Raw genomic sequence first — 25,893 nt, forward strand, 5'->3', positions numbered from 1 at the left:
GGTGGATCTCAGATGGATCTCAATTAACTTTCTGCGTGCGTACCATGAAATCATCGATCGTGTGTCATGTCTTGTTATTTAAAAACCACACCTGAATGTCTCATCACAACGAGGCCATCCATTTATCCAATCTCGTTTACCTTTTTTTTACTTACGTATTTAGTTATATATATTTATATTTACCTTATTTTTAGCGGTTCAATAATGAATAAAGGCAACGTGATTCATTCAAGGCACCGTTTGACATCTATGGACTGTTTTATATATACTTTTATTTCTATTTTTCCTTACCAGTTCAATGAGAGTAAATTACCCACTTATACGGTAATAAAAATCTTGCATCATGGTCAATTTTTTTTTTTTTACTAATCAATATTATTTACTTATTTTTTATCTAAAAGTAATTACAAGAAATGACTAATTTTATAAATAATTACAGAAATAATAAAGGACACACGTCAATTTAAATAACAAATTGTCTGATTATTTAATCAACTGGTTTATTAATAACAGACAGCAGTGGCTTGGATTCTTGCAGACTTTATTTAATTTTTAATTGATTTCTTAATCATTTTGAAATAATATTCGTGAAAAAAATTCTATTGCGGCACGTAGTTAAATTGTTCTGCTGATAAATAATATTATAAAAAATATGTTTTAGGAAAGGAGTAAATGCGCATGTATTAATTAATATGTAGTTTTATTATTTGTAATTATACCAAATGAAATAAAATAAAATAAGCTGGTGATTGATGTGAATTTTAAAGTTTTAATTTTAAATTCAGGTACTAAGCGTTCTGGTGTAAAAAAATAATACACACGTAATATATTAATATTTATATAAATATATATTTTATTTATTGTAAATAAAAGTCGTGGATTTTTGGTTGCATACAATATTTAACTTTAAGATTTAATTTAAACATTTAATTTAAAATTTAGACTCCGGGTGCGCCGCTAAGTTGGAGAGCACAATGGAGCTAGACCACAAATGACAATTATACAGTATTCCACCGAATAAAATGTCAGTAGTATGTTTTGTACGTTTAATAAAACTAGGACAAGCCCATTGTGCGTGTTTTTGTCCGTCCCGGTTGCTTGGGTTGCGCGCGAGCATGAACAATTGTGAGAGAATCTGCGGTATTATAATTCACCGGACATTTACCAGTTAGTTTTTATTTTTTTATTATTATTAGTATCTATATTTTTTTTATATCATCTAAAATTTACTTTCTATCTCATAATAAAATATTATTAATTACAATTATTTTGAATTTATTCAAATTAATATCGGAATTATGTAATATACATATCGATACTCTGTATATTAGTCATATTCGAGTAAATTTATCCGTGACCCGTGTGCCCCTACTTTGGTAACAATAATTATAATTAATAAATCATGATAATTTTGAATAATAAATTGATATTTAATAATCATATTTTTGTTTTCAAATATTTTCCGGCAGCTGGATAAATTTTATTCTGGCACTTTATCAATAATCTGCGCAACGTGGACCTATTTATAATCACACAGTTTACCCGCCGATTAAAGATCAACAGTGAAAATATAATAATAAAAATAATAATAAAAGTAATAAAACCCATCGCGGGTTTCCACGCTGACTTTATAAACAAGACCTATTTAAATATATATATAATATTTATTTTATAAGTTATATTTAATATAAATATTAAAATGAGTATATTAATTTTATTATTATTATTATTATTATTATTATTATTAGATTTTTTGAGCTATAAAAATAATTGGCTGGACGGCAGCACGGATCATAGAATGCATTGAAGCTCAACCGGAGTATCAGTGACGTTTATGGAGATCACACGAAACTGCAGCTGCTCGTTGATGACGATGCTTGTGTCGTTGTACAGGCAAAAATTTTTAAATTATTATTTAAGAGCTAAAGTAAGAACGGCTATGAGAAGAGTAGCCATTGCCATGGCAACGTGATCAGCGGCACCGGCAGTTATTGTCAGAGATGGGGGTGCAGTGCCATCTTCGTGATACTGATAGCTCTTGCTACCAGTCGAGATCCTGATGACGCGGTAATTGGCGACCGTTGGATCAACTTTGTTGTTGATAAAGTTCTGCAAACTGTTGGTGACACACCACAAGTTGCCGTCCTCGTCGAAGCCGAAGGTGTCTGGCCACTGCATCTGGACGTGATCCCGGGAAATTATGCGCTGCCCGGTGACGAATGAGGGCTGGTTTTTGGTGTCCCACATGGCGACCGCGTCATCAGCAAGCAGACCGAAATAAAGTACACCAGTTGCTGACATCATCATACCATCGGTTTGTGAACTTTTTCGTCCAATATCACGTACGAATGAATCAACATTTTGTGTGTTGTTTTTCAAAACGGAAGTTGGTATTGCGTATAAATTAAATGCCGACAATGGTGAGTAGTAAACGTAACGTTGAGGAGCGTCAACTGGTGACAATGCTATCCCATCGATAGGAATCGGTGACGTTATCCATGTACGTGCTACTGAAAAACCAATAGCTTCTGATTTAGGTTTCATTGAATCGTGACGAATCTTCCATGAAGTGTTTTCACTCAGAGAGAAGACAATCAAACCAGGATCTGTCTCACTGGTGTCTGATATGTAAGCAAACCCGCCGTCAGTGTGGTCCAGCACGATGTCATCAAGAAAAACTTTATCGTACGAAGTTACTGACTCCGGGAATTTATAACTTCGGAGTACTTCCCCATTCTTCTCAATATCCACGATAACTAAACGTGGCGGACACCTGGACTTGGCCTCAGTGGTCATCGTGGCTGTTCTCCCAGTATCCAGAATCCACATCCTGCCCTGAGTGTCAATCTCCATGCTCTGGACAAACTGAAGTGCACTGCAGTCACCTACAGCCTGCATGTCCCATGACGGATAGGCCTCGACTTTCGGTGACCAATCTCTGTTCTGCGGCTCTGCTGGAACCACACCTAGAGTTATAGGCACGCCGTGTTTCCACCTGGGTATTGTCAAGAACATTTTTTTTCTCCAGAACTTAATTCCCGCAATTGCGTTATTTTCAGGTATGTATTCATTGCGGTCCATTACTTTGGTACGTATTTCTTCAGAAGGCCATACAATGTCCATGGTGTTCCATCTGAATATCTCGCGGAACTGTTCGATCGCGGAGGCGGCCGCCAAAACAGCCAACAGGATCGTTACCTGCCTCAACATCGCGCAACAATACTTTATCTCCGAACAACAAACAGGTAAATAATAAAACAACACACACCCACTATGTCCGTGCCGATGGTTGTGTGTCGGGTTTTAAATTTCTCCAACAAATACGATAATAAACTGTATTGGAGTTGTCTTCCTCAAGCTATTCTTAAACTTGGTGGTCTTATTAAAGAGTTTTTCCGGGCTTGTGCCAGGGCGATACAGTTACTAAACTCGTATGATCTCGCGTTTTAAAACTGAACGAATCTTCGCCGTTCGCGGTTCTGGTCCATGCAGTTGGACGTCCGCGTTTTTACTGACTGACGAACGCGCGTAGAAGCATCGTCGTCGTACGTCGTCCAACAAGGCGTCGTCCCTCATATTCAACCGTTGCCCCTTCTTCTGCTTCTGCTTATTTTCTCTATCTCTATCTCTATCTCTTCTCCTATCCATTATATTCCTAGCTCATTCTCTCGCACCCTACTATTATTATTTTTATCGCTGTCTTTTTTTATTCCATTACAGTCTTTAGTCCTTTATGTTTTTCTATTATGCATTATGTATTATGTATGCTCATAACAGCTTATTCCTTCTCCCTACTCATCTGGCATCACCATCATCATCATCAGCACCAACACCATCATCTAAACTTCACCGCTAAGTCTTATATTCTGATTACTCACTAACTTAATACATATGACAATTTACTGGGACAATCTACCGTTTATGTAAATAGACCTCCAGCACTTATCATTACTATTACTATCATTAGCTTCAAGCTATAATCAGTTGAATGAAACGATTACATTTTTTTTTTATTTAATAATTATTTAAGCTTTTGTTAAATTTTTTTCAGGATTCGGTCCAACATCTGCCTATTATATGTTTTTGGTGAATTGCCTGTCTATTATTTATTTTATAATTCGGATAGTAAACGGAGAGACGAAAGCTGAAAGAAAAAATATGAAGAAGTAACCTGTAGCCTGAAAAGAATCAATCAAGCGATTTATTTAATAACATCACCATTTATACGGTTGTAATTCTAAAAACATTTATATAAATATGTGTATATACATATATATGATATTTAAAATTTTTCCAGGTGTCAGAAGATTTAAATAAAAATAATAATAAACGATTGACTGAAGTTTATCATGGAAATTTTCCGACGTTTTATTTACTGTGGCCTCCATCGTCATTACCGGTAAATAAATTCAATAAATAAAGCTTTTATATACTAACGTTTAAAATTAATGCTGTGATTCGATGACGCGTATATATTTTTTGTATTCAAGCTTCCTGATCTATTGCGATAAAAAAAAATTAATATTTCTCATATATTTTCCAGTGTAAATTAGTCATCATTTATCAGTTTAAAGAAAAGCGTTAATAATAAAAATATGACTAATATTAACAATAGATGAGTTTTAAAATAAAAATTTAAATTAGCTGACTTGTCGGGTATTTTCGATGATTGCATCAATGGTGAGTCAATTTCAGTAACAAACGGGCTTTAGTTTGATGTAAATTCTATAAAAATCTGCACTTGCAAGCTGAGATTACGTAATTTTATTTATCTTTATACCTTTATAAATAATATGTTACGTGTCTTGCATTGATAACGACAATTACTTAAAAAATAATATTTAAAATTGTTACTAAGACTTTTTAGTTCTCTCCTGTCTATTGTCAACTTTAACAATCGCCTTGATCTATTCACCTCAGCGTCTTTATCTTTTTATTTTTTACTCAGAAGTTATTATTTATGGAATTTTCTCCACCGTACACATAACACATATGTACAACACTTGAATAGATATTTTTAAAAGATAAACAGTGTCATATCATACATTTAAATATATCTAAACTCGCTCTGTACATAACACAACACTTATCATACTTATTTATATATATATATATATATATATATAAAGTATACTTGGATGTAATTCATTAGTACTCTGTCCTTAGTAATAAAATTAATAAGCATGAGATGACTCATTTTACCTCAACTTCCGTATTATATCATAATTTTAAAAAATACATAAAGAAGAAAATTTAAATAAAGTGGCGGTAAAAAAATAATTGCGATATTGGTATGAAAATTATTTGAACAAAATTTTTTTATTAGTTCTAGGGATCTTCAATACTGAATATAAGTTGAGAATATCAAGAGTACACTGACTTCATTTATTTCCTAATTAGCCAATGAAAAAATGTACTGCGTAGAATGAAGGAACAGCATTGAGTACACATGATACTATACCCGAGTTGTATTGGGTGATATAACGTCGAAAATACCGCTTTGACATTCTTGCACGTTGTCCATAATTCTTTACCCAACATTATACCAAGACCACGACCGACGCGGGTAGATATCCAAGATGTTGATGCAAGTCAACGAGGGAAGTGTAATAAAAAAAAAAAAAAACAAACTTTTATGGTAGAAAATGAATGGAAAAAATTACTTGACCTAGTTCTTTCTCTGTTTTTTTTCTTTTTAATTTTATTGATGCACTACTGAAATACTTGAGAGAAATGAAGCAAATGTAGTTTTTAATTAGTTAATGAATTACGCTCACGCGTAGTTTGTCATCAGCGACTCGAGATCTTAAATTATTTTTAAATTTATTTATTAGCAATCTAGTGTATGATCAATGCGACCTGGTGTATAATTTTATTCAATAGGAAGTTGTTCATTTGTAATTTATTCTGATTTAATTACTAGTATCTAATTATTCCCTATTTTAAAAAAAAAATTTACCCAAAAATAGAAAAATTAAATTTTTTAAAAAATGTTAGTTTTTTTTACAAGTACTTTTATTAAGGGCAATCCTGAATACCTCAGATGTCGAACCCATCATTGTCTATCATTCAAAGGCCGCGCCTACAATACTATTTTTCCGCTTACATTAACTTCCTACTGGTCCACTACTACACCTAAATATAAGTAGTAAAGAATATATATAGCATGCATTACCAATATTAGTACCTGGTATTTACACATACACATATATATATATATTTATGTAAAAGTAAAAATATATGAGTAGAGTAGAGCTCGTGGGCTTCTGAAATAGAATCGTTGAAAGAGAGGAATTAAAGATCTCCATGTGCTGGTGGTTTCTATTATATTCTATTCAACAAAACTATACTCCTGCACATATATGTCACAAACACATATATGGAGACTAGGATGAGTAGAGATTAACGCAAACATACGATAACTAGAATAACTATAAGCCTAGTCGGCGGAATTGAGTAAAAGAAAATAAGAAAAACAAATAAAATATAATGAATTTAAGTGTATAATGGAACGAGGTCAGTCCATTGATCTATCCATCTATATATATTTTTGATATCACATTGAAATTGATAGTTTTCGGTATTATCTCTGACCCTTTTGATGATCCACTCAAAGATAACTTTTTAATTACGTATATATTTATTTTCGTAACGAATTTATTACTTTTTACCACCACCTACAACTGGCTGAAGCTATTGAGCTTATTATTACATTATTTTAAAAATATTAGAGAACCGTAGGATAGGAACGTCGTCAAGATCTTGAGTTAAATATGATACTTGTCAGCTGGATGTGAAATCCTCTTAAATGTGTGCTTGTGTTTCGCAACAAGCTGTTGAGAAGAAAATAGTTGGCGTAAACTGCCTATACTGTATGCTGAGGTCAAGCTATCCTTTAGTGATTTGTTTTACAAAAAATTTATGTATTATACATGTATGCATAGTATATATAAAACAAGTTGATAGACTAAATAATGACGACAGATGACAACGCATATGACCCGTGAAAATGATCTTTAATTTTTTTATCGCAAGCCTTATTCGATTAAACATGTGTACTATTAAAACGATATATGCTTGTACATAAATATATGTATATATATATATATACCGGATGCTGAATTTATTATAGATATACTCTTGCTTGCTCTTTGAACGAGAGATGAAGATATTCGTGGATGAGTCATATGATTAAATCTCTACGATATATATTTGGCATTTTTTTGTCTGTATATATATATATATATATATATATATATATATATATATATTTAAGAGTATGTCGTAATAAATAGTACTGTATTATAAGTATGCATATATAATTGTGAGATTCCATATAAAAAATTTTTTATCCCTTGTCCGACCTGCGTACAAACGTACAAACACATGTGCGCGAGCACAATAATAAAAAGAGTCCCCAATAATGAATAAGGGAGACTATTCACAATATAATGCTTTAGTACTGTATATTATAAATAAAAAAAATGAAAATAGGGACATGCATGCGAACGCTCGCGTGCAGAAACTATCACTTTACACGTGATTATGCGAATCACGAATAGACACGAGCATTGTTACTTCCCGTGAATTAAATATACAAATCACTGTCTCATTTTTAATGCAAGGAATTCACACGTACTTTTATCAAACTCTCATTATGATATCTTTATTACAGTGTTACTATTACTATAACTATTATATACATTCATCGTCAGTCACCATACCTGAATATCAAATCTATAGCGTTTTAAAAATATAAATAAATAGTCGAACGTATCGATGGTTATGCATGACCCAATGAGCGTGACTGTTAAAATGAATAATCTTAGTAAGTTATATATATATATATATATATATATATATATATATATATATATATATATATATATATATATATATATATATATATATATATATATATATATATATATATATATATATATATATATATATATATATATATATATATATATGTAGCTGCGGTGGATGATTATTAATAACCATTAGCACGTGTCAATAGTTGACAGTTAAATTTAATGAGATCATACTAAAATAAATACTTCCGTACTATATTTTAAATACGTGATTTTAAAATGATAGTAAAGTTAGCAGACATTTGAAATTAAAAAACAATTCTTTTAACAAATAAATAATAAAAAAAAATGCACATGTTGAAAATTTCATAAACTATATGTGCAATTTTTTAAAATATTTTTTTTTTCAAAAATTTTTAAATGTCTGCTAACTTTATTGTCATGATTCAAAAATGATACTAAAATTAGTCGACGCCTAATAATTTTCGTATTTTGTTTAAAAGCGATAAACAATCGACTAAAAATATTTCTAAAAATTGCACCTACAATTTTATCAATTTCCTACATGTGGATTTTTTTAGATTTTTTCCCTCGTAATTCGTTTGTTGAAAAAAAAAATCCAAAAATTGCTGACTGTTAACTTCAGGATCTCGATTTTCAACCGTAAGAAAATTTATGTAATTAATTATTAATTAGGCCACTATGTAATGATAACAGTATCAATGTAATTTAAAAAAGTAACTATCGTGTTAAAGAATTGTTAATTTTAATCACGATCATGTTAAGTAATATTTATTAATAAATAATATATAAAGTTTCAGTACTCTCATTTAGGTGGATAGCTATTTCCTCACGCAAAGCTATTACGTGACGGTTCTGTAATACAAGTCGGTATAGTACTTACTTCATTCCACCCTTAATTTTGACGTTTTAGGGTCTAGTCTTACTTTCGTGATGCCAAGCAAGTGTATATTCAAGATTAATAAAACTTGCCGACGCCTATCGATCACTTGGCTTTTAAGTTAAGTGTTTTTTTTTCTTTTCTTTAAATATATACCAACTATACTTTTTATATTTCCTTTTGGAAAAATATATGAATAGAAAACAGAGTCTACTTTAATTAATATTAATTATTACTATATGGTAGAGCTTTGAATAAAATGATTATTAAAATCTGTGAGTATTTCGTGAGCAAAAATAATTTTTTTGAATATAAAACCCAATTGTTTTCGTACATATGTTTAAAGTAAGTGTGCGATAAAAAAATAGCCTACGGGGATAGGCATGGAGTGTGCAGTCAGAATGTAAATGGGTTTTGAAAATAATGTCTTTTATGAAGCGTGTGGACACACGTGGTGCTTATAAGTAAAGTCGGCTACATAATGCTGTACATTTGTGTCATATCCTCGTAGGATCAGAGCCGAGAAGAGAAGGGCGAGGGTCAGCGAGTGAGTAACTGAATGAATGAGTGTAGTAAGGCTACAAAATATAATGAAGGATATATAATATAGACAGCAAGCCATACGTGTGCATTTTGCTAGAAAATACAGGGGGTACTTACGGGGGTTTAAATATGAAGCAGGATGTTGAGGGTTTAATGGTAGTTATGGTTACCTATGAGTTAGGATTTCATCTGGAAGACACAAATAGACATCACAGAATGCATACATATTTTTTTTTTATATTTACATACATCGACCTTCAATATTACTCAAGTATATTTTAAATATTGCGATAGGAAGTCATGTGTGGTGACCAAAGGCATCTGGAGAATCTCAATTTTTAATCATCTATTATAAATCTGCTTTACATTTTTATATTTTGTAATAATAATAATAATAATAATAATAATAATAATAATAATAATAATAATAATTATTATTATTATTATTATTATTATTATTATTATTATTAGCGTTGCTGAGTTAAAAAAAAAATGTCTGAGATAAACAGCGAGTGATTGAACGACATCAATGTCACAAGTATAAGATGCAAATTGAAAACTAGAGGCTTCATTGGATGATTAAGCAATAATTTATTTATTATTGTTGGACTATTTTTATCCACCTTGATGATCTTACTCTTGGTAGTAATAAAAAAAGCAACTCAACATTGAGTTACAATCGGGATTGGCTCGTAGGTGTGGTACTACAGTTGATCTATTATGTACTTAATTATTAAATAAGTAATGCCCCAGAATTACTTAAATTTACAATAAGCCAGATAACTATTAAATCTTAAATCATTTATTTATATTTCTGCGCACAGGAAGTTTGCCAATAAATCGTTATTACGATAATTAAATTCCATTGTCCTTGATGTTAAGTAATAAAAAATAGCAAACATTTTTCACATATGCTGATATGTGATGTGTATGAATATAACATATAATACAAATATATGTTTTGTAGGATGATATGATGTTGCGAGACCTTGGGAAGAAATAAACGAGACAACTTTTTAAATAAAATAAAATAATCTTCGATATAATCGGTGCTAGTTTACATGGAGTACGGAGCTAAATCTACTGCTTACATACTTACTTACTTACTTACTTACTTACTTACTTACTTACTTACTCATATATTAGATGTTCACTTACTCTTGTTTGTGTTGGCGTCAGACTTTACTAGCATAGTAAAGTTACCTTGAGGATCTCGTGTAAGACGAAATTGCACAACTTTGTATGTGATTATGGTTGATGTTATTGAAGAAATATCCTTTTTTTTTTTAATAATAATATTATGAGCAAAATAATAAATAATACATAAATAAATTAACAGAAGGGTATTAAATAATCAATGATAAATTCCACCGCTATGTTAATTTATTATTGTGTACTTACTAATTACTGTTTACTTTTTTTTATATACTTTGATAATAGCATGTATGTATAATTAAGATTACATGTATGAGAAGAGTGCGTATGTGTGTTTGTAAACACATGAAGAAGTTATGTAACAGCTATGTATATCAAGGGGCAATTATTAAAAGCAAAGATGTGTGATATTTTTATTGCGTGGATGCAGTTGTGTTGGTGTAAATATATATGTTTGAATGTATGAGCAGTATAGAAGAATTATGTGGACGTGAAATGATGAAATTTAATAATTAAACTGACACATATGACATTCTGGGGATTATTACTGTTCTAAATATCTCTTTATTTTATTATGTGTCAAGTGTATGCAATTAGGACTAAATTTTAGTTTTTTTCCTCTTTATGACAAAAAAATATTTTAACGCTTTGCTATTTATTTTAAATTTTTATTGTAACAAATAATTTCGAATTCGATTGAATTAGATTTTTTTTAATTTTTATTTCTATACATAGGCAGTAAATTAATTTATTTATTTTTAATGATCAAAATAAATACTGACAGGCGGGAATTTTAAAAAATGAATCTAGAGTTTCTAAAATTTGATATATTGTGTATATTTTTTTTTTAATTTTTGATGACAATTAAGCCAACTACTGTCAGCATTGTCCAATTGAATTATTCTGCTACTATTATTCAAAAAAATGTATATATATATTATTGTATTTTTATTCATTAGTTTAGATCAAATCTACAAGTTGAATTCGTCATGCACAGCCGTTGTAATACATTTTATTAAATGTGAATGGGATCTTATGATCCCGAAAAAAGAAATTTGAATAAATTAAGTTAAATCATATATAGGGGAATTGTATTTATAGAAAAAGACAGATAAGTTTTGCAAGAGGGGTTCACACTCTTATCTCTCCCGACCGGCATGACTGTTAGATATCTATTGTACTCAAGTCCACGAACGGTACGATCTTTGTTGCACTTGTGCAGTAAATGGAAACTTTGGCCGAGTTTTTCTTTTAAACAAACGAATATTATCAAACAATTCGCTAGATTAGACAATAGTGTATCAGTGTGCAGTCTGTAGTTTGTAAGAGATTTTGTTTCTGAAAAAAACTCCGCCTGAAATATTTGATAACCTCTGTTAAAATCTAAGCTGTTACTAAGACTTACCCAAATGTTCAAGGCTGGTCCGCACCTAAGTCTCGAATTTTATATTTATAATTACGTTTTAAAAATTGTTGCGCTGATAATCAATTAAATTAATCAAAATTCGATAATTTTTTAGGTACAGCCTAACCTAAAAAAATAGAATTTGTCTGCTAGTGACATCTACTTCAACTTCGTGATATTGTTCAAATTGTTGTAAGATGGAATTTCCAATTGTTCTTCTTGGAAATCACAGCAGCTGAATGTCGCAGTCTTGAAAAAATTTCATAACCTCTCTATTGTTAATAATTTGACTAAGAGGTTGTTAATTAATTAATTAAATAAAGTCAGTGCATTGTAATTTTAAAAAATATATATGATGTATGAAGAAATGAATAATTCTGACGACGAGTCACCGCTGAAGAAGAAAAAAGGTTCGTATTAATTAACATATTTATAAAAACTTAATTTTAATTGATAGAAAATGAATTTTTAGTTCATCAAGATTCTGATACCGACTATTATAGACATTTAAATGTTTACTCAATTAACAGACAATCACAATCGCGTTACTTTGGCTACAAATTATATTTTGATGAAGAAGGTAAATTATTTATTAGCTTGTATAATTTTTTTCACTGCTAAAAATAAAAATTATTGACCACCGGTTGATTATATAGATGTTGATTTCGACTCCCCGTCTTTGCTGGTTAAAAAAATTGAAGCTTCAATAAATTTCATGCATAGAAACTCAGATATATACGATAAAAATTCGACAAATCAGTCGGGATTATTTAGTGTAAGCGTTGATCGTTTTTACGAAGACGAAAAATTCATCAGCGAGTGGGTGGATTTTAAACAGGACTTGGAAAATTGTCCTGAGGAGACATTAAATTGTTTAGGATTAGCTCTGTACCAATGCGTAGCACAGCAGGAACTCAGTAATGACACAATTACTCATATAAGCATACCAAAATTAAAACTGAAAGTGTTTGATTACAAACCGACTTCACCTTTTGATGGTCTGGGAGCTGGATCATGTGGAAAATTAATTGAAATAAGTGGTCGGGTCGTGGAAATAACGGATTCCTCGTACCAAATTGAGTGGCTGCTGTTTTTATGCAGCCGCTGTTTGAAATTCGAAATCGTAAAACAGCCAGATGGGGTCCGTACATTTCCGAAGAGATGTAGAAATTGCGGCAAGCGTAAATTTAAGCCACGGAAAGACTCTCTCTATACTAAATCATCAGCTCTACGGGGTATTAAGCTGCGATATTTAGATCCAATTGATGATAATTGTCACAAGACAATGAAAGTTAAATTATTGGGTGATTTAGTTGATTCTTGTTCACTTTATGACAATGTTACAATTGTGGGAATACTGAAAACCTCTTCTGCAAAAGCTAGAAGAGATATTGCTGCTGCAGAATCACTTTATCTGGAGGCGGTATCAGTTATCAAAATCCCGGAGAGTGATCAGCTGGCGGTGATAGATTTGAATGATGATGATTATGAAGAAATTGAAAGAATTCATGCAGAACCTGATATATTTTCAAAACTAGTTAGATCATTCTGCCCGAAAATTTATGGAGACGAAGTGGCAAAAGCTGGATTACTGCTGAGTTTATTTGGCGGGAGTTCAAATAATGAATTGAAAGATAATATACATGTATTAGTTGTCGGTGATTCGGGTGTTGGTAAATCAGAGCTGCTTAAAATGTGCGCAGAAATGGCTCCCAAAAGTGTTTATGTTAATGTTGACCGCAGTATGTTATTAGGATTGAATGTTAAGTCAGCGAGAAAGAAAGGAAAGGATCCGATTATTGAATCAGGAGCAATCGTGCAAGCAGATGGAGGCTACTGTGTGATGGATGAATTTGAAAAATTAACAAAGAAACAATATAATGATATATTTGACGCGATTGAACATAACAATTTGTCTGTACATAGATCGGGAATCGATTGCTCGGTTGCTGTAAAAACTTCAATTGTTGCTGCGGTTCGTCCTATTGGCGGCAGATATAATTATAAAAAAAGTTTTTATAAAAATATTTGTATTAATAAGGAACTTTTATCGAGATTCGATATAATATTTATGTTATTGGATCAACCAGATCCTAGGCTCAATGCTTCAAAGGCGGAACACATTATAAATAATCGTAAAAGATTACGAAATCAGCGGGATGAAGTAAAAGATGCTGGTGAAACATCTGTTGTAAATAAAAATAGTTTTACACTTGAAGAAAGCCCGGTTATAAATCACACAAATGAGGAATTGATACCTAAAGTTTTATTTAAGAAGTATATTTTATATGCTAGGCAGATTAATACAAATTTGTCGGAAGCTTCTGCCACGATATTGAAAAATTATTTCGTCGAGTTTAAGCATAGAAATTTTTATAATGAATTATTTGTTTCCAATCAGCTTTTCGAGAGCTTGATACGTCTGACCCAAGTATTTATTATCACTATTATTACACTGGTCCCAAAAATTGAAGGATGTTAAAAAAATTCAAAATTTCAAGCGATTTTCAAAAAGCTGCTACTCAGTAAAAATCGGCCGGAGTCAAGAAAAGAAAAAGCAAATTGAAGACAAATTTTCGGGTTTTCAGATCTTGGGTTCAAATATTTTTATCACTGATAGTTTTCCAGAAATCATGAGTGAATTAGACAACAAAATTTTCAAAAATTCTTCCTTTCTTTCAGAAAGTTTATGGCCGATAAGTTTTTTTTTTGTAATGGCCTAAAAACTTTCAGTGTCTCTCCCTATTTAATTTGACATCTCAATAGCTCTGGGCGATACTTTCTTGTGAATTTGTCGATATTCAAAGTCAAAAATTACATTTTTGACTTTGATAATTAATTACTCAGCAATCAACGTCCATTTTTTGCTCAGCCTTTTTAAAACCACCTAAAAATTTTGAATTTTTTTAGTATCTTTTCATTTTTGTGACCAGCGAATTATTATTTTTACTTTTTTTAAAAAATTTATTGATAATTTATCTGTAGGCGCGAGCGAAGTCTGAACTTCGCGAGGAGACCAACGAAAAAGATGCTCAGGAAGTTATAAAAATTCACAAATTTACAATGGACTGTTTGAAAAAAGTTATTTTAGAATCACACCCGAAAATTCGTTATAAAAAATCAGCAAGTGAAGTAAGCGGATAATTTCTGAAATTTATTATTTTCAAAAAATTTTATAGTAATTGGGATTTTATTACAGGACATTAGATTGTACTTCAAAGAAGAAGATCAACAAATAGTTGTCGTAAAAAAAGAGTTAATATCATAATTAATTACCGATTATTTCTACAAAGATCAGTTTTTTTGTTTATTTAAATTATTCAAATATTTAATTATAAATTTTTAAAAATTGCGTTTAAATAAATAATTTTTTATAAAAAATCTTTTGATTTTTATTTAAGAGTCAAAATAATTATATAAACCAACGTGTGATATTTTAATATAAACATTAATTATATGAGTCATAGTATAGACATGTCATGTTTTCATATGTTAATAATTGTAAAGTACATGTTACGCATACTTTAAATGACGCAATTTGATAATTAAATTGTCACTATGACACTTTAAGCGATGAGTATTATTTTAATACGTTATTTTATTAAGTATTTAGAGTCAATTATTTTTATTACGATGTCATTTTTTTAGTTAAATTATAAACACACTAAAAAATTCTAAATGATTATGGATTTTATTTCAATCTACACTCACTCCAATTCGGAGGGAATTTAACTCCAAGGAGATTAAATTAAATAAAGTCACCTGCTGCGCATTAACTCCGTTAATTTTTCAGTGTAGTTATTAATTTAATGGAAATTGCGGGAGTTTTAAATTTATTTAAAATTTACCTTGAAAAATTTTCAAGTTCAGTCGGTTATTATTTAAGCAATTACGATATTTTTGGAAATTTTACTCGTCCTTGATATCCAGACCTTGAGTTGATTTTTTTTCAGGCGGAAGTTTCACAGAAGCCTTGAGTTTAAAAGTTTAATATGAAAATTAAATAATTCGTTTCATCAGCTGTCATATATATGTTTGAACAGTGAAACCTGATAAAATTAATTTTTATTAATTTACCAGCCCTGAAAATTTATGTGATAAAAAATTTTCTTCTCTAATTTATATAAATTTAAATTCATAATTAAATTTTCAATAATAATCTCACTGCTGTTATTTTTAATTAATTAAAAATAATAAATTTTGTAGAATTAAATTCTCAAATTTATTTAATTTTTAAAGTTTAAAATCACGGATCAATTTTTTGACTTACCGTCGAATAAAATTAAAATTGGTCAATTAATTAATTAATAATTTAAATATACTTACGGTACCTCTGTAAATACTGATGATTAATTTTACTTGATTGTTTTCATTGGCTAGAATAATTTCTATAAATAAATAATAAGGATATCAGGTTTTAAAATTACAAATAAAAGTAATTTTTTTTTTTAAATATTAATAATAATATTATTTAAACGTAGTCTTTAATCGTTTTATATTGCCAGTCCGAACACCCGTCAAGGCATTTCATATTTATTTATATATTTATTAAATTAACTCATCAATAATGTATATTCTTATATAACTATAACCAATTACTTAATTCATTTTGTTATATTTTATTTTTTTTATTAGTCAATATGGTATCATTATTATTATTGTGTATTTTTTATATATATATACATATTCGTACAACGTATTACATATCTAGTTTCACAGTCTAAAATAAAGCGGGGAGGAAAATTTATTATTTTTCAATGACAAAATTTAGTATTCGAATAAATATCAATAGATTTAATCATAATATCAATTATTTATGCAATTTAAATATTAGAGGACTTAATGTTTTTATTTTATTTACTTTACTTAAGTATTTATAAGATTAAGGTATAAATTTTTTTTTTATAGAACAAAGAAAATTTTTTTTATCTTCTTTAATTAACTATAGATTCATTGCAGTGCTGCATAGTTTTTTTAATTAGTATATTTTTAAATTATTTATTCCATCAACTCTTCATTTTAAGACATTACAATTACGATTACTTCATTCTTTACCTAATCATTTATTATTTTTAAATCCTTCATTAAACGACAACTAGACAATTGTGGTATGTACAATAAACAATGTACAATGTTCTTTTTTTTTTATAATTCTACAAAATGCAGGGTGATTTTCTTGTCATTTATTTTAATTATATTTCTGATAACATTAGCACATCTATTTACTACAAAAATTATTATTAATTACCATCGTAATAAAATTAAAAACAATATTATTTGTTATAAATAAATGAATTAATGCCAAAAAAAAATTACACGATTACCGCAGTCACACAATTAAATATCTCTATAATATATATTTATCTTATATATTTATATAGATTTTTCATTTATTTTTATTTTATTTTATAATTAATTAAAGTGCCATGCACAATATCAACTTATTTAATTAGTAATTAATGACTATTAATATTAATAATTTCAATGATAACAACGACGCATGATGCAGTAAATGGCAGCATCCGATGATGAATTTTATATAATAACAATAATGTCTATTAATTTATTACATTAATAATAATAATTACGAGTTTTTTCATTTAAAAATCAATTGTTTTTTTTTTTAAACCCTAGAAATTTATTTTTCATTTTTCAAATTACTGAAAGCTACGGATGGAACTCAAACCGATTCTAAATTATCGGTAATTTTAAAATGATCCATTTTTTTTTTTAAATTTTGGTAATAATGATAATAATAATCATATTATATATTAGGACATGTATGTTCATTAATAATAATTAATTAATGGGGTAAAGCAAAGTCGTTTTTTTAGCTCTGACGTTTTGAGTTGATTTTGTTTTTTAAATTGAGTATCGATCCTCAAGGACCGACGCGCATTATTTAAATTTATTTAATTAATTTTTTTATCAGGTAATTAGTGGGGCAGTGCTTTATGTACAACGTAGGCAAGACCGAGCCCACGGCACCGTCGAACGCGACTTTTATTAATTTCTTTTTTTTTTTTTTTTTGCTAATAAACATAAATTTTAAAAGCTTATCATTACAAACGTGAAAAAATTTTATTATCGCGGTTGACGACAATAAATCCCTTCGTAACATTACAATTACATCCATTTTATTATTATTTATATTTATATGGATACTTTTGTCTAATCCAAGCTCTTCTACTCGGAGTACAGCGACATTATTTTTCAATGCTCTACCATTTATTTATTAAATCGATTTATTCTACTGAAATAAAACCCGTGCATTTTTATTCATTATTTCAAATTCAATCTAATTAATTCATTAATTTTATTTTTATTCATAATAATAATAATCCGTGGCATAGACAATTTGGTAAATTTTTTCTAATTACCGAGTTTATTGATGAGTAAATATTTGTCGTGCGTTAAAACTTGTGCAGTAATTACAAAATAATAATTATTTTTTTTTTAAATTAAAACTATTATTTTATAACTCTAATTCGGTCATATCGAATTACACAATTACATGAGTTTGTTTTTTTTTATCAACGGAATTTAAAATTTATTAATAATTTTTAATGAATTATCGGTAATTATAATAAATGGATTACACTATTAATAATTAAATACTAATTAATTTAACCCTATAATACACTCATTAATAACAGTAACGACAGAAAAATATCATTTTACTCTGATTATAACGAAGTTTTGCATTGACATACATAAGTAATATATTTCATGACATTTATAATAATTATTATTATTACTATTATCATTAATGTCCGATTAATAATTTTTTTTAGACACGGTCACTCGTAATCTTAATGCGCAATATATTTCAGTAATAAATTAACATTAACAACAATAATAATAATAATAATACAATAATTTTTATTAATTACTATATATATATATATATGGATATATTTATATATCTAAAGCCTTAGAGTCGAATAGTTACGTACAAATTGTGTAGCATTATTTAATATTTGAGATAAGAAAGTTTTTAAATGGATGTAGGATATTTAGATTTTTTTGTCATTAATATTTGTGTTTTAACAAATTACAGTAGACATCAACCCTTTAAAGATTTTTATTTATTTAAATAGTTTTTAAATGACAGAGTTTTAAAATATAGGCAGGCATACGAGGGACACGTTTTTTTATTTTTTTTTTTACGTGACTGTTGACAAAAATATTTAGTGCAATTAATATATACATATATATACACATATATAGGTGTATATATATCTATATATATATAGTTAATATTATTTACATATACAAGTTATAAGCAAAAATAAATTTTCTACAATAAATAATAATTAGCATAGAGTGCACTCATGATTATTATTTACAATATGATTTATACTTATATTAATTAAATATATATATGACAATAATATAATATAATAAATTATAAAATAAACAAAGGAAAAAGTGATATATGTTTTTAACGATGGAAGCATCAATGGTGTCCATTGTCGGGTGTTCGGCGATTTCACTATCATTTACTCCGCACTCATTTTAATTTATTATTAATAAACTTCTTTTTTTTATTACCATATAAATGAATAGTTATCAAGGAGTATGACAATGTTATTTATTATTATTATTCATATCAATATTTTAGTTATGAAGACGATAATTTATTTAATTGATTAAACTGATGGACGATGGGTCGAAGATTTGCCGGAGTTGCAGAAAAAATTTCGATTAAAGAATAACTTTAAGACATTGGTCCCAACCGAAACATAAGTATTTTAAAAATATTTTTTTTAAAAATTCATCGAGATTTAATTACTGCGTACAGCCAACGTAAGACCGAGCGAACGAACAAATTTTATTTGGAAATTGTTATTTTAAATAAATTTTAAGTCGGGACCTTTATTTGATATCCACTTAAATTTCTTGTAAATTAATTAAATATATATTTTTGTTTTTTTTATTTTTAATTTATCGCAATTAGCGTCTTCATTATTTTAATAATAATAATTCATATATTTATTAATAGTAATAATATAATTAATAATAAATCATTTTTTTAAGTAGACAATTTAATGGCCATAGTCTTCAGACATTTATATATATATGATTTATATATATTTGTTTTAATCGCATTAACTGGCAATTGTTATTACAAATCATATATATTTTTTAAAATCTTTATTACAATATAAATTCTTATAATTAAAATAATTAATATTTATTATCATTATTATTATAATTATTAATTAAAAAAAAAAATATTTATTCCTTCAATTCCCCGTGCTAAAAAAATAAAAATAAACCCGACAAAAAAACTTTTTTAAATATTCATATAAATAATATTAAAAAAAAATGATCCTGAAGTTAACAGGCAATTAAAATTTTTGAATTTTTATTTTCAACAAATCAATTACAAAAAAAAAAAAAAAAAAAAAAAAAATGCACTTGTAGAAAATTTAAAAAGCTACAGGTGCAATTTTTTAAAATATTTTTTTTTTCAATCTAGTTTTGAAAAAATTCAAAAAATTATTAGACGGCTAACTTCAGTATCATTAAAAAAAAATATATGTGTTAAGTAATTGGGTAATTAAAATAATGAATTATATAAATATATATGTTTTAAATCTTAACGAATTATTTTTATTGGGCTTTTGACAGGTTCGTTCGCTCGACTGATGATACATTATTGCCTATACTTAATTTATCAAGTACGGGCTATTTATTATTATTATTATTTTTTTTTTAAATATTCAAGTTAAATCAGTATTTGAAAATTCATTTATTTATTCATTCATTTATTTATTTATTTATAATTTTAATTATTTAGATAATGGTAGAGTAGAGTAGGTGTAGTTAAGGAAGTCAAAAATGGTAAGTATCAATGAACGATGGATGTAATTATTAATTAATAATATTAATAATAATTTAAATATATACGAAATATAACAATAACAGTGAATAACACGATAACGATGACACTCGGCACCGATTGTTTCAAATATTTTTTTTTTTTATTTTATATTTATTATAATTATTCGACTATACACGACGTTATATTTAAATAATATAACGATACCTCCGAATGAACGCCTGGTTTAGACGGAGGCTTATTAATTCTTGTTAATTTTATTTCCTCTTATTTATTCCCATTGATTTTAATTATCAATAAAATAATAATAATTATTTCTCGAACTTGAATTATCATAACAGGCCAAGTTGCGCTTTAAATAATTATAATTAGCGTTTAAAGGGACGAAGCTCGATCTGCCGATCGGTTTATCGATCGATCCGTATTTCGTTGATTTCGCGTTAACACTTTTTATTTATTTATTTATTTATTATTTAATAATCATATTTTTTATCGCAAGTCCAACGCAATTCTTTTCCTATCATCCGTTATTACAATAATTAATAATCATTACCACACATCACACGCATCCACTTGCAATTAAACTAATTATCATTAGTCATTACTTTTATTTATTATTACAATAACTTTTTTTTTAATATCGATTCGAACGACAGACCAATCGTGGATTCATTATACATTCGTTTACAACTATTACAGTACCTACTAATTAATTAATTAATTATGTCACGCTTTTAAATTAATTAAACGCATTCATAATTTAATTTATTTTAATATTTTTTTCCGGCAGTTTAATTAAGTAGGTACTCCCCCGAATTTAATGAGGGTTTAAAGCATCCCACATTATTTAAATATATTTATTTATCCCTCAAAACTATTCTAAAATTTATTCCCTGCGCTTTTATTTATTTCACCTGCTTTACTTTATTTATATTTTTTTTTTTAAATTCTACATAAAATGACCATCGTTAAAAGTTTAAATCTCTAAGTTATTTTATTAATTTATTTTTTTTTTTCATTAATTATTTAATTATTTAATTTTTTTTTTGTTTTTTCTTTTTTTTTTTCCAGAGCCTCGGGAAACTAAATCGACCTAAGTCGTATAACAAGAGGCGAGGCGCAACGAGGACGCGACGTATACTAAAAATTAATAAATTACATTTTAAAATAAAATATATTTAGTATTTTTAATTTATAATTATAATAATAATAATAATAATAATAATAATAAAATTATATATTTAAATAACAATATTGTTATTAACACTCTTGCAGCCTGACAAAGTAATTAAAAATAATAATAATTAATAATAATAATAATTACAATAATAATTTCTCATTAAAAAGTAAATATATTTTTTTTCCTCGTAGCCTCGCCACAACCGCGTGCTTAACACAGCGTTAATCATTTGTCATCTCACTATTTAATTTATTAATTAATTATTATTATTATTATTATTATTATTATTATTATCTACATTACAAGACGTCAGGTAACCAGTACCTTTTGCCGGTTATCTGCCCGCAAAATCCCCAGGTTAATTAAGCAATTAATTAACCTGACATGTATGTTAATTATTTTATTATTATTATTATTATTAAATTTATTTATTGTTACTGTGTTAATGTTTTTTTTTATTTGTATAGTATTTACTTATTTATTATTTCCACTCTAAATACTCATAATAATAATAATAATATTTAAATTTATCTTATAATTAAATGATTAACACTTAAATGACCAATCATTCTTAATTAATATTAATAAAATTACTTATTTATTTTTTTTTTTCTACGTCGCCGTGGCGCTTGGACTTGTACATGTGGATTACATCCTAAGCGTAATAATCAACGGCGATTCGCCGGCGGATATAAAATAAAGTAAATTAAAAAAAAAAACAATTTCCACCGCATAGTATTTCTTTATAAATTAACGAGCAAATTTATTATTATTATTATTTATTATCACTATTTTTTATTTATTTATTTATAAGTTATTTTAATTCGTTAATCATTAACGTAACGGTGGTTTTTTTTATAATTTGTATTATCATTTTTCTTTTTATTTATCATATATTTATTTATTTATTTATTAGTTTTTCCTATTAACCGGTACAACGATTTACAAGTACCCATTTATTATAATTATTAAAATTTTTATCTGCGTTTTTTTTGTTGCGGTAAGGCACCCCCTGTGCAGAGTTATTCGCGGAAGTACAATGATATAATTAACTAAATGACTAGACAATATTTTTTTTATTAAGTCACACAACGCTGTAGCTTTCGATCGCGCGACGGATAGGCAGGTAGATTTGTTTTATTTTTTTTTTTTATTTATTTATTTTTATTTTTTAAACAAACAGCCGAAGGGAAAGATTTTAATTTTTTCATATATATAAGAGTACACGTTAATTTAAATAAAGCGAGAGTGGGAGAGAGAGATTTAGCGGAGATTAATTTATTTTTTTAATGACAATAATAATAATTGTGGGTGTTACGTCGCATTTGTACTAGTGTGTGCATAAATAACATTGAGAACCGACGGCAAGATATAAAAGTATCTGTTTAAAATAATAATAATAATAAAATATATAGTCTGTTGATAAAATATAAATAATTAGTGTAAATGACTCCGAAGAAATTGGGAAGGCAGTGGTGCGTTACTTCGGTTTCTAGCTCAGTGCGATCCACCCGTTAGCAAAAATCTCCGGTGTGTCAGAAAATTTTAATATATGAGGTATTTGTATTATTATTAACATATAATGTATGAAAAAAAGTTTAATATATCACTATTTAGATGACATTTATTTTTAAAATTCAATAATTAAATTTTTTTCATACCGATCGTCAAAGTCTCCGCTTACCCTGTCTCTCCCCTCTGGCAACCACGCGTGCTTACGTGTACTTATCTATGATAATAATAATAATAATAATAACAACAATAAGAAAGAGATAGATAGAGAGAGTTAAGAGTATTTGTCAATGGACCGCACTAATTATTAAAATAAATATAAATGAATAGCAGATCGTCTGTGATCGCGCGCACTCGACGAGGAGTCCCGTGTTAAGTATCTTATATCGGTATTATTATAATTGTAATTATAATTATTATTATTACTATTAGTAATAATAAATATTTATATATATATATATTTATATTTTTATGTATAATAATTAAATTAGCACACTGTGACCTCACAAAGTTAATCAGCACTGTCACACAAAACTTAAACCACGAGGTCATCTGATGAGATCAATGCAATGATTTAAGAAGATGCCGTTTATTAGTCCCATTATTATTGACAAAACATGTAGGATGATTTACTGATGTTGATATTTGTGATGATAATGCATGAGCTGTCGGATATCACTAGTAGATAACAAGCGCCTTTGCCGCGATCCTCATGAGATTGATGGTAATTTAAATTTTCAACCTGTGGCACTCTGTTTCATGTTTTAATTCGACAATGATAAGCCCCGAGGGCAATGCCAGACATTGTTTCTCCTCAGCTTAAAACTGCTATGTAATTTATATTTTATTATAGTTTATTTATTTAAACAGCAGTCTCAGTATGACTGTGACTAGATAACCGCTCAACATCAATCTCTGGTATTGTCAATTCATCCGGCAAATTATCTGCATAATCGATGCTGCTCGTCTGTGAGTGCCGCTTACTCAGCGATGATTGTTTCCGCAGTACCTCCGCAAGGGTCAATCCACTGTGCTCGCCGTATCGCGAGTCTAGGCCCTGCCGAAATGCGTTCACTACGCGGATCTGTAAATTAATTTACTTAAATAAGACTCTGTTCATTTTACTTTTTTAAACAAAATAATAAAACAATTTTATTTTTTATTGTCATTGATAATTAGTGGGGAGAGACGTCTATGGATCTAAAGGACATCAAGGTTGGGGGTTTTTTTTTTTTAATTATTAATTTAAACGCGCACTTTATCATGCATTGCCTCATGCTGTGTACGTACTGTCAGATTTTTTTTTTAAAAGCTTTTTTTTTTTTTTTTTTTTTTAAATAATAGTAACAATAAATAAATAGTGTACGTACACGATGCGATTGAAACATCGATAAAAATTTATTATAGCCCATGCATTATGCATCGATTATTGCAATCACGAACAATAAATATTTTTTATTTCAGTTACTTGTTATTTTACAATTTAAATAAAAAATATTTTTATTTATTTACTGTACACACGCATAAGCTCTATTTATTTTAGCAACGAGTACAAGCGATTTTAAATTTTGTTTTATTAGTTTTTTTTTCAAAGCAATTAATTTTTATTTTAACAAGCGATGGGCTTTTACGAGCGTGCAGGAAATTTAAATATTTTTTTTTAATTTTTTATATAAATCTACACTTATTAATAACAATAATTAATAGTAATAATAATTATAATAATAATAATAGTAATTTTTGAAAGCATTAAGCTTAATATTAACACATATGTATATGTAGATAAATTTATATAGAAAATATCTCACCCGTATCCCGTGTGCACGCTATCATTTTTATACTTTTTTTTTTTTTAATTTTAAATAAAAATAAAAAAAATTTCAATCATTCTTGGCTGTGTTACGATAACGATTGTACTTAAATTTAAAAAACGAGTACGTGCACAAATAAAATAACTCATGTGCTGAGACATCAAAGCGTTTGTATATTTGTATAAACAGCGGACAAATATTATGATAATAATAATGCATATAAACTCGGCGGTAAGATGACTGGGATTCAAAATCGCGATGCCAGTCAGCCACAGTACATCTAGTATTATTTTGATTATTTGAATGCTAATTAAAATAATACTAAGAAAATTTAATAGCGTAATTTAGTCAGGCATAATTTTGTTTAGTAAATAATATTAACTGAAGTAGTTCTTTAAATTTATAGCAACATGCACTGTCAGAGGCTCCTCGATTTATATTTTATTGAGGATGTGTATATGGTTGATTAGTAGTAGTAATTACGCGATTCGTCGCCGTATTAACCAGCATAATTTACAACATTTATATCATGTAGTTTTGTTACACAGTTTGGGGGTAGAGATGCGAAATATTTAATTTTTTTAAATGTAAATTATAAGCAATTTTTTTTTTTTATTTATTGAGATGAATTTTTTTTTTGTGGCTTAGGATCTTGAGGTAAAGAATTTTGGGGTAAAAAGTTTGAATATAATTTTGAAGGAGGATCAAAATTACCCGACTGAAC

At 28.0% G+C, this 25,893-nt stretch overlaps 3 protein-coding genes and 1 long non-coding RNA gene across 9 annotated transcripts in view; 2 read left to right on the forward strand and 2 right to left on the reverse strand.

Moving 5' to 3' along the window:
• Positions 1-825: 825 nt before the first annotated feature.
• Positions 826-3,537, reverse strand: LOC103568833 (protein yellow). The gene has a single exon (XM_008545828.2). The coding sequence runs from the start codon at positions 3,208-3,210 to the stop codon at positions 1,912-1,914; it is 1,299 nt and encodes a 432-aa protein (XP_008544050.1). The 5' UTR covers positions 3,211-3,537; the 3' UTR covers positions 826-1,911.
• A 302-nt stretch (positions 3,538-3,839) lies between these two features.
• Positions 3,840-5,627, forward strand: LOC103568831 (uncharacterized). The gene is made up of 4 exons (XR_548893.1): positions 3,840-3,923; positions 4,052-4,228; positions 4,298-4,399; positions 5,327-5,627. It is a non-coding gene; the product is annotated as an uncharacterized LOC103568831 (long non-coding RNA).
• Positions 5,628-10,481: 4,854 nt separating this feature from the next.
• LOC103568829 (DNA helicase MCM8) lies at positions 10,482-15,110 on the forward strand. Of its 4 annotated transcripts, none has more exons than XM_053737304.1 (6): positions 10,482-10,498; positions 11,934-12,228; positions 12,291-12,398; positions 12,475-14,249; positions 14,804-14,950; positions 15,018-15,110. In XM_053737304.1, the coding sequence occupies exons 2-6, from the start codon at positions 12,171-12,173 to the stop codon at positions 15,084-15,086; spliced, it is 2,157 nt and encodes a 718-aa protein (XP_053593279.1). In that variant the 5' UTR covers positions 10,482-10,498; positions 11,934-12,170; the 3' UTR covers positions 15,087-15,110. The 4 variants fall into 4 exon arrangements, with proteins under 4 accessions (XP_053593279.1, XP_008544045.1, XP_008544046.1 ...); XM_008545823.2 differs by lacking the exon at positions 10,482-10,498 and adding an exon at positions 11,421-11,847; XM_008545824.2 differs by lacking the exon at positions 10,482-10,498 and adding an exon at positions 11,421-11,835.
• A 5,300-nt stretch (positions 15,111-20,410) lies between these two features.
• LOC103568828 (plasma membrane calcium-transporting ATPase 2) overlaps positions 20,411-25,893 on the reverse strand; it is a 70,357-nt gene continuing 64,874 nt past the window's right edge. For 2 of the 3 annotated variants that reach the window (XM_014441267.2, XM_014441266.2), the window contains one exon: positions 20,411-24,442. In XM_014441267.2, coding sequence (XP_014296753.1) covers positions 24,221-24,442 — 222 coding nt within the window. In that variant the 3' untranslated portion in view covers positions 20,411-24,220. The remainder of the gene's footprint in view (positions 24,443-25,893) is intronic. The other variant, XR_001345150.2, reaches the window with a different exon arrangement.

This window comes from Microplitis demolitor, chromosome 3 (genome assembly GCF_026212275.2).
Source record: "Microplitis demolitor isolate Queensland-Clemson2020A chromosome 3, iyMicDemo2.1a, whole genome shotgun sequence".
Taxonomy (NCBI): Eukaryota; Metazoa; Arthropoda; class Insecta; order Hymenoptera; family Braconidae; genus Microplitis; species Microplitis demolitor.

Excerpts from the sequence above, each read along its gene's own strand:
- LOC103568833 (XM_008545828.2), bottom strand. The coding sequence starts at position 3,210 with ATGTTGAGGCAGGTAACGATCCTGTTGGCTGTTTTGGCGGCCGCCTCC.
- LOC103568829 (XM_053737304.1), top strand. The coding sequence starts at position 12,171 with ATGATGTATGAAGAAATGAATAATTCTGACGACGAGTCACCGCTGAAG. Across the intron at positions 12,229-12,290 it reads ACCGCTGAAGAAGAAAAAAG|TTCATCAAGATTCTGATACC; the intron begins GTTCGTATTAAT and ends ATGAATTTTTAG. Across the intron at positions 14,951-15,017 it reads ATAAAAAATCAGCAAGTGAA|GACATTAGATTGTACTTCAA; the intron begins GTAAGCGGATAA and ends ATTTTATTACAG.